The sequence below is a fragment of the Anguilla anguilla genome, chromosome 2 (assembly GCF_013347855.1).
Source record: "Anguilla anguilla isolate fAngAng1 chromosome 2, fAngAng1.pri, whole genome shotgun sequence".
Lineage (NCBI taxonomy): Eukaryota > Metazoa > Chordata > Actinopteri > Anguilliformes > Anguillidae > Anguilla > Anguilla anguilla.
Window position 1 is genome coordinate 13,004,325 of NC_049202.1, and position 17,453 is coordinate 13,021,777.

A 17,453-nucleotide genomic window follows, 5' to 3' on the forward strand; every position below is an offset into this window, starting at 1 on the left:
TTATCCAGATTCCGGACGGCATTCCATAATTACCGCAGGAGCTGCCATGGAACACACATCCTAATGTCTCAGTTCACTTCCAGGGGCGCTTGTTTGCAGATCACGGGTTTTCATTTATTTATTTTCCTCAAGAGGGGGGGGGGGGGAAGTTACGTCTCTTCGAACGGCTACAAATGGCTCTCATGACTGTGCTGGCACTACGCTTGGGTGACCTCCCCAGTACTTGTTTTCGTGCTCTCCAGGCACTCTTTGAGTGGTACAGCGCTTAAGCGGCTGTCCAACTGTGGTTAAAAATTACAAAATGAGACAGGACGGAGTCTTACATTTGAAGAAAAAAGAAAAAACGCGCAAAACAAAATAACTCAAATCACCAGGCCCTGCTTCGGGCCCAGATAGGGAAAGCAGCTTCTGATCACATTTTGCTCAGAATTAACATACATCCCATATCATAGAACATTTGTGATCAGTTATTAATGCAGGATTTCTAATGGAAGAATTTACTATTATGCTGCTAGCCAAAACTATTTAAAGAATTCCAGTGCAGCAGTATAGCGTGAGTGAGCTGAAAGCCATTCCCTTTCATTGTTTCTGTTTTTCGAACAGTAGTGCTGTTTTAGCTCCAATTTGACATGACAGGTAAAGAATTATTTTATCAAGCTGTTTGTTATTTCATTATTAATGAATAAATCACATTTTTCCTAGATAATTACAGAATTAGACAACATAGACACAATATGGAGGCTTCAACAATACAGTTAATACTACATCACCTTTAGTCCACCAGCTTTGGCTGGTAAAAGTTGATCCAAAATGAACTATATATAGTATTTTAATCACTGTATAAAGATCACTGGCCTATGCTAACAGAAGTCCTCACAAACTGCTTAAGGCACTTCAAACTCATGTACCGCAGCAGGAGAGAGCATGCACTTCATCACAAGGGCCCGGAAATAAAGGTTATGCATTCAGGGCAAGTCTTTTACAGCGCTAACTCCACAGTAAACTGCTATCGTTCCAGGAGATCTGTGTCTTTAATATTTTACTGTACCAAATTAATGCATTTCTCCATTTGCTTTTGAAGCGTGCCAGACTGTATTTCACAATTTCGACAGTTATGCAAATGCTGCCATCCGGTTTTTATACAAAAGCTTATATTCTTCAGGAAAGATAATGTGCAGAGGAAAATCATACGTTTTGCACACTACGAATTAACCGCTGCACATTTTAACACTTGTTTCCGCCCAGACAGATTCCTATACACATTGCCGTTGCAGGTTTAAAAGAATTGCAATCGTCTCTCAAGAGGAAAACCTTTTCTCAGATGCATTACTCAAAAATATTTCTTAAGAATTATTCCCCAAATACCTCTCCCGTAAAACCAAAGAAATAATTCACAATACAGATTGATCATTCTTTTTTTAATTAAAACATAGCATGGCGAGTAAATACTCAAATTAAACTCTAGGTTGTGATAGGAAAAGATGGATGATACTGAACACTGTCAGAGGAGGGGGAAAAACAGAAAAGACAGCAACTCCATGACTAGCGCGTAGCAGCCTGGGCACAAGTGTCAGGAAATCAACCGCAATAATGAATACAATCACCAACCTTAATAATGTGGCACAAAGAACCCAATTCATCATCCTTTGTCATGAAGGCAACAGCAAACATTTCCATAAAAAAGGCTAAACTAGAAATAAACATTTTGTTCAGGAATTAATCACTCGTCCTCTTTAGAGAGCAATTACCAGTAATTACACCCAAGTCTGCATTGTTAATTGCAGTCAAAGCACGTCAGAGAAAAAGATCCATCTCTCACAAATGCCACTTATGTCTCTCAAACCCTTGCCCACTGAGGGAAAAATCTTGTTCAATAACCGATGCAATCATATCCAGCATCATTTTAAACATTATTGCTCCAACATTTTCATTGTAGAGGAATAACACAAAGATTAAATATATTTCAAAAATGTAATTTTTTTGAATGGTAACGTTAATATCCAAGCCATCAATATAATGGAAGCACCAACAGCCTTTAAAGTCTGAAATGAAATTTCCAACCAGAACAGAAATAGTATTTTTAGTTTTTGCAGATGACAATACAAATACCCAGAGCATTATAATGCGCAATATCTCATTTGAAAAGATACTGGTACTCAGATTTAGACAAATTGATGTAGGTGAAAAGAACGAAGAAAGAAGACATAAATACCCTTCATGAAAATGAGCAAAAATGGCTGTAAAAATGGCTTCAACACATGAGTCATATTTTGGGCTCAAACATATGGGGAAGCCATATACTTTTTAACAGTCATTTTTCAAACATAAATACAGTAGAATTGAGCAGTGCAATTCTTTTTTTCCGCAAAACAGGTTTCAAAATTACCCCTACAATTACTATTTGGTGAAGCCTTCCCTGGAGAAGGTAACAGCACGGAGTGTTTTTCAACGAGGTTCAAGTCTGGCGACTGGGATGGACATTGCAAAACACTGATTTTTTTCTTCTCGCAATCATTAATTTCTGTGTTGATTTTGATACGTGTTTGGGGGTCATTGTGTTGCTGAAAAGTCCATCTAGGGCCAAGTCTCAACCTCCTGGCAGAGGTAACTAGGTTTTGGATTAAAGTATCCTGGTACTTAGTGGCACTGATTATGCCATTGATCTTAGCAAAAGCCCCTGGACCACAAGCAGCAAAACCAAAAAAGTTCCACAGACAAAGTATCAATGATTCACCACCATATTTTAATTGTGGGCATCAGGTGTGTTTCCTTGTATGCAATCGTCTTTTGTCGGCAAACATGCCATTGGTGTGCATGGCTAAAATGTTCAATATACAATAATTTTTGCTAATTTTCCTAACACACAACATCATTTATACCTTCAGCCACTTATTTTCTTTAAGGTAATACAATCAGTCAGATACATGTGCAGCCATCTATTCTATGTCAAAAAGACAATTCATGTGTCAATAGAATGTTCTAGTCTTGTGGACAGTATGCATAAAACTTCAGTATGATGTTCAGTGTAATAGTTTATAAAGACTCTCTTCCCTTCACCCATCCCAAAAACTTACATTTTCATAGAGGGCTTGCAAGGTCTCCAGGTCAACCACGGTGTTGTCCAAGTTCAGAATAGCTGTCAGGGTGGGGGGCGAGGAGAGGGTGGGGGGGCAGAAGAGAGAGACAGGTTAGTTACTGGGGAGATGAGGCGTGAGTCCTGGGAGAATGGACAATGGAGGAATGGGCATTAGTGAGTTTGACCCCGCTGGTCATATGGCTTAGAAGGGGCTTGAGGCTTTGGTAAAGCCTTTAAAACAGCACTGCTTCCAAGACATGGCGGGGGGGGACGGGGAGGGTGGGGGTGGGGGCAGGATAGCTGGTGGAGCCAAGTGTCAACGGCTACAGACCAGACGGAGGAGAGATCAGACCCTGTGGGAGCTGTGAGAAACTGCGGCCGGAGTTCAGAAAGGGAAGAAAGAGAACTGGTACCAAGACAAAGTAAGCTCATTCCTGACACCGCCAGGAGTGGGAGACTTGGGCCGGCTTAATCCGTGGGTAAATTAATCTGCTAACTTGGAGACCCCTGATCAGGGTCAAATCCTCAATGCGCAAAGCCGACAGCTTTAGTGCAGATTTGGCATATTTCTTTCCTATTCTCACAGAGTCTGGTGCCACCCACACATGCGGGGGCCCCATGTCTATCCACGCCTGACGCGTCGAAGCAGCTTAATGAAGGTGTGATGAGACTGGCGGCAATTAACTGAATTTGGTTCCAAACTCAGCCTTCCTCGCCGCAACTGTCAGACTGTCTACTTGTGCACCAATTAAAAACAAGCCTAAAAAATCTAATCATTCTGAGACGGAGAAAAGGAACAAGTACAGAGAGGAAACCTTATTTGTAATAATGGAGTCACCATACAGAACTGTGCAAAGCTCATTTACTTTTGCTAACTTGATGTTTTAAAAAATGGAAAAATCTTATAGTCCACAGAATCATTAAACAATTCTAACAACTCTTGCAATCATTTTTTTAAGGTCAGCAAAACTGTCCCCAAATGAACGGCAAGCAAACCAGAAATGACTGACTACCAAAGCTTACTTTCCAAAAACAATTGATTGCATATTTTCTTCCTCCCCCCAAATACTTTTCCATCATTTTCTGAAATAACTGCTCATGTGCTGCTGGTTTTGGCAACCAGCAAGTCAGGGTCGGTGTCCAAATGCATGTCTAAATGACCATTTAATAACTGTCAAAATGACACAAAGCCATAAACGAATAGGCTACTTCCTCCCAAAACATTACATTAGTCGCCGTCTATGGGCATCAGCCCATCCGTTAAACTCAATCCAATCAAGGCTTTATGTAAAGTGCATTGATCAACTGTGGCAGCAAAATCTTGTTTCAGTCATTTCTTTCCTACAGTGGTATCTGTACACCTGAAGACCGACAACTTGAAACTCAACGGCAGCACCACGAGTTGTGCAGAGATCCCCTTCCCCCTTCAAGTGAGCGGAAATATTTGTCTACCGACCAAATAATCAGCATGCAAGTCCACGCTCGGAGTCCTAATGAAAGAAATGTTACCTAAAATCTGTCATGGAACAAAAGGAGTTGTGTCTGGATTCCTGGTGTCGCCTTTTTGTCCAGGGCACAAAGATCTGGCGCCCAAAACCGTAATCCTTTAAAAGTAAATGTTTGAATGCAAACAGAGCCGAAGTTGTCGATTGTTTAATCTAAGATATAGTATTACATTGCTGTATTTAGTACCGTGCATGCACACAATGCAACAATATGCACTGCCATCTTTCACACTGCTCTGATTGTCTGAAATTAGGAAAATGCAACACGGGACAGGTTTTAAGTGCCATGGTTAAATATTTAAAGATACATAAGCTAAGCTAGACCACAGCCAGGGACAGTCTGACCAGCTGCACCTAGATAACAAAATGAGATGAGGTATTAAATTTCAAAAACATACTGAGAAAACCACTAAAGTGATTGCAATATTTTCTAACAACAAAATTCCCCAAAAACTCATGCACAAACATCATTTACATTTTACATTTTATCGCAGTGAGTTTAACATCAAACTTGAATCCCAAATTGCAGAACATGAGACATCTCAGTAATAGTGAATTAACACTACTTAATGAGTTAAGCATATTTATTGAAGCATACATTATTATTGAAGTAATTGCAGAAGTGGACACATATTTCAGTTAAATTTGAAATGATTGTACTCACTAAATCCTTAAATAATTAACTTTCTATGGCAGTAAAATGCTTCTGTTTTTGAACCTTGGAGTAACTGAAACCTGAAAATGAATTTAATTCAGTGTTTGCTTGAAAACAGAAATTGTCTGGTCTAATATTTCACTTGTGATATATACCCATTGCCTATTCTGCAATTCAGATTTCTAAAAGGAATACTAATCTGATGGTGGTACAGTATCAGTTTTGGTGGTAAAATTTAAAAACCTCTTAAAACAAGAAACACTGGGTGAAACCGAACCAGAATCTGTCAAAACACATAGTTTGTCGAGGTTTGACTTGCTTTCATTATTCATACAAGAGGGGCGATTTTAAACAGTGTAGTATTTCAATATTGCAACTCATGAAAAACAGCTGAAAACATTTTAATATGAGCCACAGAAATCAAAAAGGGGTCAGGCATATACTGTTCACTTCCTTACAGGGGTGCAAGGACTCGACTCTCCATGCCTGCGATTCGCAGCTTCCCTACAGATTTTCATTCCATTGAGTGTTTCAATTATCACAGCGCAGAAACTTTCCCCTCACACCATGAAAGACACTCTGGCTTATTGAAGGTCTTGCTCCATGTGAGAAGATCTACTTGACAGTTAAAGGGAGCTGGGGGTTGGGGGGTGCGGGTACTGTCAGACAAGTACTGGATAGTCAAATGAAATGACAGCTAATCTCACAAATGGGGGAAAAGACACGACAGACCATTTGCAAGGATCACTTTATTGCTCAGGGCCTTCAATGATGCTGCCCCCTAGGGGGAAAAATAAAGAATGCACTTCTCATTCAGTATTTTTCAGACAATATACTTAGTAGTCAAAGTGTATCTTTTTTGTTAAGTGTACATAATGATTAACAAGGATTTTCTAAACTGAAGGTATCATTTAGGTTCCCTAAAATGATGTGAAGAAGCTACGTGTTCAAAATGTTGGGGGGGTGGGGTGGTGTTAGTGATATAGGAGCCCACTCACAATACTCCTGCCCCACATCATGACACCCCTTCTTCACTCATGGGTTTAACTAAATAATTTGGGGGTGGGGGGGGGGGGGGGGGGTTCTGGTTACCAAACAATACCAGCCAATGACTGCAATGGAAAACATATCTATTTCTCTGCTGAAATGAAATCTGAATATGGAAAATCTAGTGGAAATGAACCAGACACATTTCTATTCAAGCTGTTCCCCGGAAAACAATTTACACACATTCTTAAAATATAAAACTTCACCTTTCCAGTTTTTACATTTACTTTGAGTGTCCATCATTTCTTTTTGACAGTACATAAAGCAACATCCAGACAATGTTAAGACAAATGAGCTCAAACGCATTCTTTCACCAAAGCCTGCATCTCTCTTCAAAATGAAATGGCATTTAATGCAGTAAGAACATATTAGCAGTATGTGGTAAATGTTCCCCATTTTAAAAAAGAACATGCATAAAACCAGCATAACACAGTCTTGGCCTCTAAACATCATTAAGTCTGTAATCCGACAGTTTTTCAAACATTATGGGTAGTTGGAAAAGACTTGACAGCAAATTATTCATTGTAAAAGTTTTAACCCCGAAACTAATTTTCTGTTGGCTTGCACGAGCAGAGGAAAAAAGTGTTTTTTAAGCAGGAGAAAAAGTTGGAGACCGGCCATTTTCCTTGCTTAGATTGACCATAACAGACATAAAAGCCTTGCACTTCAATTTTGTTATTTTGCAGTTCTTGAAACATAATCTCAACAGAAAATTGAGGAAGCATTTGTGATTTACATGGGGATGCTAATTCACACATTGAAATTGACCATTTATTTCTGAAGGGGGAGTTGGAGTATGTAAATCAGTGACCATTATCCTTGGTCTACGTGCACACAACTGATTTTTATTTAATCTAACGTGACACTTCACTAAAGCAGTGGTATTACCTTTACAAATAAACATTAATACAGCACACTTTTAAACTTGTCCAGATATATTTAAAATAGATCAGGGAAGATTCCAGAATGCTACAGTTGGATAGATTCATTGCATATGATTATATGCTTGCTGTAGATATGTGATATTCAGTGACAAATCAAGGCCTGTGTTCATAGTGCAGTTCAGACTAGGACTGCTAATTTAGGACCTGTTTATCCTTGTAGTTTGATGATGGAAAAGGTGAGGATAAGTACAAGAACGTGATCCTTGGTAATGATCATTAAAATGGATGTTTAATGAGAGTGTTCCAATGGCTGTATCGAGTCTACATAACCAGATTTTTGAAACAAATAATCTATTTTAGTGCCCCATCCTGGGACGGTGCAAACAAACAACCTATGAAAAGCCATCTTGGGCTCGCACCTTCTACCCAATAATGAACATATAAACAGGATAAACAGGGGAAAAAATGGGTCCCTGCTCCTAGACTGTAATCAGCAGAACCACGAGGGGATGATTTGCTTGGTGTAAGCACTTCTCTTCTTCCCTGCCAATCTCAACCTTAGTGCAATCTGCACCTGGCACAAATCTGGCCCCAATCCTTTCACACATCAACACTACTGAGCTCACCTACAGGAACAATGTAGATAAATAAGGGACACTTAAGAAATGACTTAAGTCTGACACACTAAAAGAGACTTATATGCACTTCCTGTAGCCTGTAAGCACACTGTACTGACATTTATATGAGGGGGGGTTGGACTGCAGTTTATATTTCTCAGACTACCCACAGCTATGTGACATCATATTCTGTTTTATGTTTGTGGTGTGACCATAGCTAATTGGGATAATTTAAGAGTTACTGTAGAATACAAAAGAACCAGAGGCCCAATATGACATGCTCAGGGTTTTTGACATTCTTAACAAATATACAGTTTTCCTCTGTGACGGTCAGCTAGCTCACACCAAAATTCAGCCAATCAGATGTGACAAATGTCCCATAAATGACAATGACTGGAACAAAATGTAACTCTATATAATTTGGCTAATCCATGCAATTCACAATAGCTAAAACGGAATGTTTGAATTTCAATTCATTCAGTTTAGAATTTCATGCATGTGATCCCCTGTATCATGAGCTTAAAGCTAGAATTTTACATTTGCAAAACTTTTGCACACCTGGGAATAAAGATGAACTGTTTAGATACATCTCTATGAGGTTTTAATTATTTGTGGCCCCTGTCAAACAAATAAAAGAGAGCTCAAAATGGCCCGCATATTTTTTTTTCAAAGAGAAAAGCAAAAGGAACTAAATGGAATATTCAAACCTGGTAGACAGAGTCCGAACATTATAAAATCCAGGCTGGATAAGGAATTCCTCGGAATTTCGTGTCTCGGGGCGTTTAAAAAAGGAAGTGTATAATCCCCATGACTAGAACCCATCTAGAATAACTGTACCATGTGTCTCAGAGTTAGCTGACATATAAACACACTGATTAGATGGAAATTAGGTACAAATTCTCTTGGCACCAACATAAAGTATTTACAAAAATTCTGTCCAATAACCCTGGATGTTTATAAAAAAAAGAAAGAAAAGAAATAAGCATGTTTTTGTTTTATCTTTTATGAATGAAGTTTATGGGGTTAAGCAAATTAATTGGGTTGCTTCCATTCTGGGAGTTTTCAATGCTGACCATCTGTTATGTCTCCTATTCTTAAACAAATGTGTCAAATAAGAAAATGTCATAAACATGGCTGACATACATATTTTACGGGTTTGCTCCCGCTGGTAGTTTCAAAGACACACATCCCAGCCTTGTTGAAATAGTATCCTTGTACACAAATTTGGAAAGATTTGTTTAAACAGTTCAACCGATAAAACATTTGCTAACAACAAATCCCATGTCTTAGAGCTGTGAGCAGACAATTTTATATTCACAAAATGAACTTCAGGGAAGGGAGAATAACCATAACAATGACAAATAACGTAACTATTACAAATCTCAAAATGTTTTTTCACTGAGCGAAGAATGGCTCCTCAGACGAAGATGAGCAGCTTCAAGCATGACGCATCTCAGCCGTTTCAGAACTTGAGCGGAACTTCAAAGGGCAAAAAATTGTTTACAGTGCGTAGAGTAGCCCAACGTTTCCCCCCCCCCTTCCCTTCACCGCCTCGCCTCGTTTGATAGCCTGCATATTTTGAGGCTGCCCTGCGCAGTTACCACCGGCACAGATGTGAGACAAACTCCTTTCTTCATTTGGTTCTCATTATTAACTCGGATGGAGTTAAATATTTGACCGAGGGAAAGGACCATATCATTGTTTTCAGATTTCCCTCTATGACTTAACTGAGCGCCATCTGCCAGCTTCCAAAATACCGCGTACCTCTTGGCGCCAGAACCGGCGCCTCGCTCTACGGCTACTATTCAAAAAACGTTTTAGGAAGTCTAGCGAGCGATGAAATATTGCATAAAACATGTTGGATTCCTTCTCTATGCAAAAACAAGTACTTCAAAATGACAATGGAAAAAAAGTTTAAAATGTAAAATATGTCTGTGTGTGTGAGTATGTGTGTATCTATCTCAGATATAGATTAAACCCTCTCTAATGACTAAAATTGGTCAGAAAATACACCAGTGACCTACTTATGACCTTAAATGCCTGGAATATCACCTCAGAGCAGACAGATGAACTTCCACAGGAATTTCAATTATGACTGCGATTAAGCTCAAGATTATACATACATTTTGAACTTTCTGTACTGCAGAATATCACATGAATGATAGTTCTCCACTGCATATAACATTGCACAGAGGGCCAAAATCTTTTCACTATGAAGCCAACAACCAACAACAGCCGAGAACAGAACCTCGTCTGTAAAGTTGAGAGTACAACCATCATGGAAAAATAAGAGGTTTTTGCCCAAACATGGATATGCAGTTTACACTTCTGTTGAATGGGTTAGCCTGAAATCAGGAGATAACGGCAAACGGAAAATGCTCAGTGCGATTCAGAATCTCTGATTTCTCAGCGATACACAAACACGTCAGTGGCCAAACGATGATAAACAAGAGCAACAAGTGTTCCGTTAAAAAACAAACACAGCCTCCGTTGCATGAATGCTTTCGTGACCCTAAACTTCTGGGAGACCTGAGGGAATTTTCTCAAAGCCCAAAGGGCCCCACCCCTGCAGTGCCAAGGCTGCCTGGTACAGACATGAACATTCTGCTCCACTGGAGTACCTCCAGTACAACAGTGCAGTAAGAACGAGAAATGCCCCCAGAAACAAAGAAAAACTTTGTGCAAACATTAAGGGAAAAAAAAGGAAAAAAAAAAAAAAAAAAAAACACACAGAAAGCCTGATCAGCTGTGTGCGATAAACAATGCGTTCCACTGGAAATGCGGGGATGAGCTAATGAAAGGTGAATGCTATCTCTGCGCTGCAACCCCTCTGACATTCATTCGGTCACAGTAGCTACTGAGAGCAAGAGAGAGAGCTAGAGTGAGAGAGCAAGTGAGAGAGAGAGAGAGAGGTAGTGAGTGAAAGAATTTTCAGTTATTTTTCAATTATTTAAACTCTGTCAGTGGTTATTGTCCTTATACAACTAAAGTCCCATTGAAGTCCTTATACAGCATCTCCAGTACTGAGGCTCCCACTGTGAGTGATGCGCAGTGTAACGGTTGCTAGCCCATTACTGTACTCACCGTGCTGAATGTCCTTCATGTCCAGGTGCAAACTGGACATGAGGATGCCCACCGCTTGAGACCGCTTGTTATTCAGCAGCTTCACAACCTGGAAAGAGAGAGAGAGAGAGTGAGAGAGACAGCAAGAAAGAGCGAGAGAGAGAGAGAAAAAGAGTTAGATAGATATGCCAATAAATCATTTTGACAGAAGATATGATGAATCCGCTAACATGGAGTCAACAGAACCCTGATATTCTTTACAGAAATTGAAATAAAACCACCCCTGTATTTGATGGTTTAAAGCGGTTGATCACCTCACAGCAAACAGCTCTCACAGCAAACAGAAAAAAATGACACTTTCGGTCTTTTCCAAAGGAGCCCAGCATTATTAGCGGTAGTAATGGCAAATTGATTTTAGAAGGCTGACATCCCGGTTAATAAGTTACTCTCTACTTTGACATTCATCATGGTTTTTTTACGATGCACTTATTAGAAGCAGATGCTGCTCCTGAGGTATCTACCCTTCCTGAAAAAGGCGGCATTACCGAAACAGCGGCACGCCAAAAACCGCGCTCAGCGGATATCCATTCACCACCAAGCAACAGATACGGGTTACAGCCGCGTAAGGCGACCGCTGCCCTCTGGGAGTAGCCCACTGAACCCGTGTCTCCAGGCAGCTGTGCATGTGTATCTACTGCCATTAGCCATACAGCTTTCGCAATGATATTCTCCGCGATATTAGGGCAACACCACTGCTCCCTTGAAGTTCAGGATTAGATCTCCCGCTTGTCTGTTCCAGTTAAGACTGAGGGCAATTCGGTAGACACTGTGTTGCCCTCGGGCCACCAGCCTCAACAAACCAGACTGCAAAACTGTATAGCATAAATATTCTGTCTTGGCTAATAGAAACCATTTGGACATACGCTGGATTATATTTCCTTTGTTTTACCCTTTATACAGAACCCAAGGCAAAGCAGACCCTCTTTTGACAGACAATTACGGAATCAGGAAAATGATAATTAAAAGGGGGGTTTTGAAAAAAAAAAAAAAATCTGTGTATGATTAGAAATTAATAGCCTCCATTTCCCATCAGCAAACAGCTGTGGTGCTCCTCGACCCCCTCTCCTCCCCTTTCTCTGATTAAATAATTAGCTTTGCGGGGCTTTAAATACAGGCCAGAATGTCTGCTTCGAGAGGGGAAGTCCAGGTCACCTTACCGCAAGACTATAGTTTCATTTGTTCTTAACTCCAACCTAGAGAACAAAAAGCAATTCTTAAGACCATGTTTCCAGATTTTATCAAAAGCCCCGGACAATGGGCAGTTCTTCCCCTCAGTTGAGCTTTGGCTGGCACTCGGGTCTGGAAACATTTCTCGAAGCGAGCAGCAGTCTACTCCAGCCCAAAAACATTCCTCGGAATATAAACAGACGATCCAAAGAGCTCACCTTGTTCTACTCCAATGTGTCACAGTGAACTGTGAACTACGGGGGTGAGAGGGAATGCATAAACAAACTCAACACGCTACACACCAACAAAAATAAATAAAGCGGGGCTCTGATGCTAGGAGAAAGAGTCACGTCACTTCTTTGACCATAACCCCCGAAGGCTCGGCTACAAGAGTGAAATTCCAGCAGATTGACGTCTACCCTGCGTCATCTACAGGTCGCAAAGATGCTCACTTCAGTGGATGTGACATCAGAGGGGAACCAGAGCACAACAGAGTCAAATTTTTCACTGGAACCACTTTTGATCGGTGTATATAAAAAAACGATAGTTCTTGCTACTGTATGCAACAGCAGGGACTGAGATAGCCATGTTTACACGAGACGGCTTTTCGCACATTAGACATTTAAAGGTTGAAATATTCATTATAATGTCAACCAAAAAGGAAATCAGTATTCCCAAATGGGGCCCAAAAAATGTAATTCATTGAAAACACTAAAGACCTAATAATTTTGGGGAATTCACAGGAATCCTGGACTATTTCACAATGTCCATGAATAAATGAGAACTGATGGAATTGTTTTTATAATGTTCTGATTCAATTGTCAGAAAATGACTAGCCCATTTTATCCAATACTGCCAAGACTTAACCACAAATATTATACAACATGATAAAGCTAGTCACATGCAACCTTTTGTTTCAATGTTCTTTTTCAAATGCTTTGTAAGCATTTTAGAGTGTGCTATTATTACTGTGTACAAAATGCTTGCCAAAAGCAACCTTGGAAGGTAAAAAATACAAATTTAAAATACTTTAAGATCGTAAATACCCACATAATGACATACTGCACAAACATACATACAAATAGATGAACCATGCTTCTCTTATCTTTAACAATTTACATAGGTTTGATTTGAAAAAACAACCAAAACATGTAAGCCTTACCACAAAAACTCAAATTAAAGATATGGCTAGTATAATTAAACAACAAAATTAAAAAAAGCTTAATTTCTCAAGAAAAAAAAAAGGTTTCTGAGGAACCTCAAGCAATTATAGGGAAAAAAAGGATTCCAATTATTTCAATCAGTAGCTGTCTGAGGTAATGTTTTAAACATGGACCACAGAATGCATTTCAATAGGTCAGTGGCACATCAAAGGTGAGATTCCTTAGCCAACGATTTGGAGGTCAATTGTTGCAACAACTGGATTACCGAAACACTTTATTGGGAAATTTAAACTGCTTCCAGATTGGATTTAAAAACAATCATCCCAGAAGTGATAGAACATGTGTCAATTTGAGACCAAACATTATAAAAAATAGCACACCTCTAATGACTATATGATTATATTCTTTGATAGATTATATTCACATAGGTTAATTTTCCATTTAAGCTAGTTTAATTTCAAATGGAATTCCTGTCCAACAAAATTAATTAAATTTTGTAGCCCCATCATAAACTGAAAATATACAACTGTCGGTTACATGTGTCAAACAGACTGTTACAGCGAAACCGGATTTAAAATGCACATGTGGCACAGTTTCAGCAAAAGGCTGGAGAAAAACTGCAAAATATGTGCAGAAAAAAAGTCTAAATAAAATAAATGGGTTTTGGTTTTCAAAACCAGAACCCAGTAACTGCAATAAATCTCTGCGTCAGCAGCAGAATCACTGAATTGGCAGAGAACGTGGAGACACGTCTTTAAGAGCGAAGAATACATGATTTAAAACACAAATCATATAACCCCGATGTCTCCTCATTCCTTTAAAGTCTGAGCTAGCAGAAGCAGACACCCATTATGGGCCCTCCTTGGCAAATCCACAGACTTGTAAATGAACACTGACTACATTTACAAGCACAGTTCACTGTGATTGGACCATTGTGGCATTCCCATCACATACACTTGGAATTTCTACTTGCAATATTCTGTCTACACAGGTACATTCTATTTACAGGAGATGAGTAATGTGAGTACTCACAATCCCAATACAAGATAACATCAGTTTTGGCACAGCATGTCATTGCTTGAGATGTCCGCCACCACACGCACAGATAGGAAGCAAGTCAGGATTATGACTTTAATTTTAATCATTTTTAATTATTCTTTTAAAAAAACTAACTGCTGAAAATAAATTCTTAGTCTAAAACACATCTTAAAAGATAGGAGCTTGAACAAAATGGCATTGCCTTGCTATATCTCCCAACCAATGCACCTTCATAACATACCAAAAAAGTTTGAGAAATGGTCAAAAAAAAAAAAGACTGGAGAGAGAGAATAACTAGCTCAAGCGTCTCCAACCCTGGAGCTGGAGAGTGACTGGGTCTGCTGGCTTTCATTGTTACGCAGCACTTAATTGATCAATTTCAGCAGTTGATTACACCCCAGCCGGTTAGTTGGATCTAAACCAGTTTCTGATTTTTAGATGAAAACAAAACCAGGAGACCTTCTGGCCATCCCGGACTAGGGCTGGCAACCCCTGCAATTGCCTGTTTTGATTCAACAATGTCTGAAGACCTTTATTGCAAATAATCAATTTACATTCCTCATAAGAGGAATGGCTTTCACATGGCAAATATTAATTTAGAAGACATTTTTAGATTATGATGAGCACTGTACTTTTTCTTTAATCATGGCACCCAAAATACTATGTTTCTGGACTTGACCAACAACTTATTTATTTTTTAAACTAAAAACAATGAGCTGCTGACACTAGTTGCACAAGTAAGAGAACGTTATGATTGTGAGCCTGCACACACCTCACCTAAAGTTTTGGTTCACTTCAACCGTGCATCATCTCTTATGTTGCCTCCCATACACCAAAAAAACCTCCCTTCTTGATATAAATTCAAAGAAAATTTGTTCTCCACCAGGAAACAGGCAGAAAAATAAACAAAACATTTTTGAAGAGAGTAATGTGGCACAAATGTTATGGCCGGACTGCCTGCAGCAGTAGTGCACTGCTGAGCATCTTTGATCATCTTTATTCAGAATCCAACCAGAACGCGGTGCAGCTGGGGCCACTGAACAAAAAGAGAAATAATAATAAAATAACGGGGAGGGAAATTTGGAACAATTCATTCAACATCATCCAAGGAAGCTTAAAGGCTTAACTTGCATATTTTAAGATGAACAAATGGACAGAGACTTACACAGGGGACGGCATCGAGTGCAGGGTCAGACCACATGAAAGACCAAACGGAAAGACGATTACGCGAAACACACGCTGCAGGGTTAACCGGCATCGCTCTCTTCTGTGGTGACCAGCGAGGTCAAATGTCACTCTCTCTTTCATGACTCTTCGGAAAAATTAATTTGGGCAACAAATCAACCGGAGTACCATACCTGCACCGCCCCCCGCCCCCTGCCCCCCCCCCCCCCCGCCCCAAACATCTCAGGCTGCTTCCTATGCCAGACAAGACCTCCCAGGATCATCGAAAACACTAAGAGATGTCAACCATCGCTTTTGTTGCTTGGAAACCATACCGTCCATGATGACAGAGGAAGGTTTCATTTTTTCCCCTCAGACTAACAGCAGGTGTCAACGTGTCCACGTAGGATCCAACAATCCTCAAAGTAGCACAGTAAAAGGTTAAGATAAGCTATTCGGTCTCCGCTGATGGCCTGATGGCTCCAAATGAGGTGATGTATGGAGAGCCTGCATCCTGGCATACAGACACCCCACCCCCTCCAAGCAGAACCATCTGGGAGAGGTCAGATATGGCTCTGCGCTCCACTACGTGGAGGGTCTGACAGGGCCACCTCAGATCTGGATCTGGGGCGAGGGCGATCCATCTCCCATGGACAGAAGCCCTATGCTGGGCCCACATCCTGCAAGCCCTGTGTGTCTCCAGAGAAGGCACGTGTTACTGTGCATTACACAACAATTCAAACAGCAGCAGCTCGAAGAATAGGACTAAAGGGCACCTTTAAAGCCTTTTATAACTTCAGCTAGATGACTTTAAAAAGTTACATTAGAAAGATATATTTCTCCAGTAATTAAGAATCTTTGAACAAAAACGGCCACCTAGATGTTCATACCAACCACAGGCCCGTGAACCATGAGAAAATCGTTCAATCGACTGCGAGGTCATTTGTGATTAATTGCTTGCGTCCAAAGATTTTTTTTTTTTTTTACCACTTTCTACATTCCTAGAATGGACTTGTTGTGCTTCACTTTTTATGTAAACTTATCATCTTACAAACCCTCAGACAATTCCAACACTAATAGTGTTTATTCCGATACAATTTGTGAGTTTACTACATCTGGAGAAGATTATCAGGAACAAATCAAGTAGTGGTTCCAAAGGCAGTGAAGAAAATGCACTCCAGGATAGTTTGATGCTTGCATTTCCAAGATCAGCCGGGCTAAAGCAAACAACTTGGATTATTTATGCCCTGGCTAAGCCATCACACTTTGTGAATTCCATTGAAGTTTTGCTAATATCATGATTGATGTGCAACAGAAGAATGTTCTCTGTTGACCGCAGGTGGTGGCGATTCTAAGAGAAGTGAGCTCACCTGTTTCCCCTTTGATTTTGTGATGGTGTCAGACAAAGGCTTTTTCTTCTCCTTCACCGCAGTTTTTGAGAAAAGATCGACAAACTCCTCAAAGTCCAGGGGTGGCTCCTCAATCTTCTCCCAAACCAAGGGGCCAGCCACTTCCCTTGGGGAGGGGAAGGAGGAAGAGGAGAGACTTTAGCTCATCATACAACAATTGTTCTGTAATAAAACTAATATAGGTGTATTGGAACCATAAAGCAAACCATCCCCTGCTTCCACCCAACATCTGAACATTGGTCCAACATCCAAAAAGCAGAAATATCAATGCATATTGATGCCATTACATTTCAAGGCACTCAAGTAAGCAGCCCCTACATAATTCACTTCTAAACATTGATCTTGTTTCATGCTTCGACAATCTCCATTTATCAGACAACTTGGCACTTCAAATTTCATGGTAAAACACAAACCGGTGTGTATCAGGGGTTTGGTTAGGCTGGTTTCAGCCAGGGGCGACCACACTCGCTGCCTGGCAGCTGTTTCAACTCAAACAGTGGCTTTCCGCATTCAGCACGACATCTTTCTTTCATTTTACTGTGAATAGTTAGTCAAGAGTAATTCCTGGCATCTTAAGCTAAATGTACCATGCACCTACAGGCCTG

General features: G+C 40.1%; 1 protein-coding gene across 2 annotated transcripts in view; it reads right to left on the minus strand.

Moving 5' to 3' along the window:
• The window catches only part of fmn2b (formin 2b), a 65,233-nt gene that overhangs the window by 28,819 nt on the left and 18,961 nt on the right, over positions 1-17,453 (minus strand). For both annotated transcript variants that reach the window (XM_035406156.1, XM_035406155.1), the window contains 3 exons: positions 16,810-16,954; positions 10,869-10,956; positions 3,075-3,136 (listed from right to left, as the gene is read on the minus strand). In XM_035406156.1, coding sequence (XP_035262047.1) covers positions 3,075-3,136; positions 10,869-10,956; positions 16,810-16,954 — 295 coding nt within the window. The remainder of the gene's footprint in view (positions 1-3,074; positions 3,137-10,868; positions 10,957-16,809; positions 16,955-17,453) is intronic.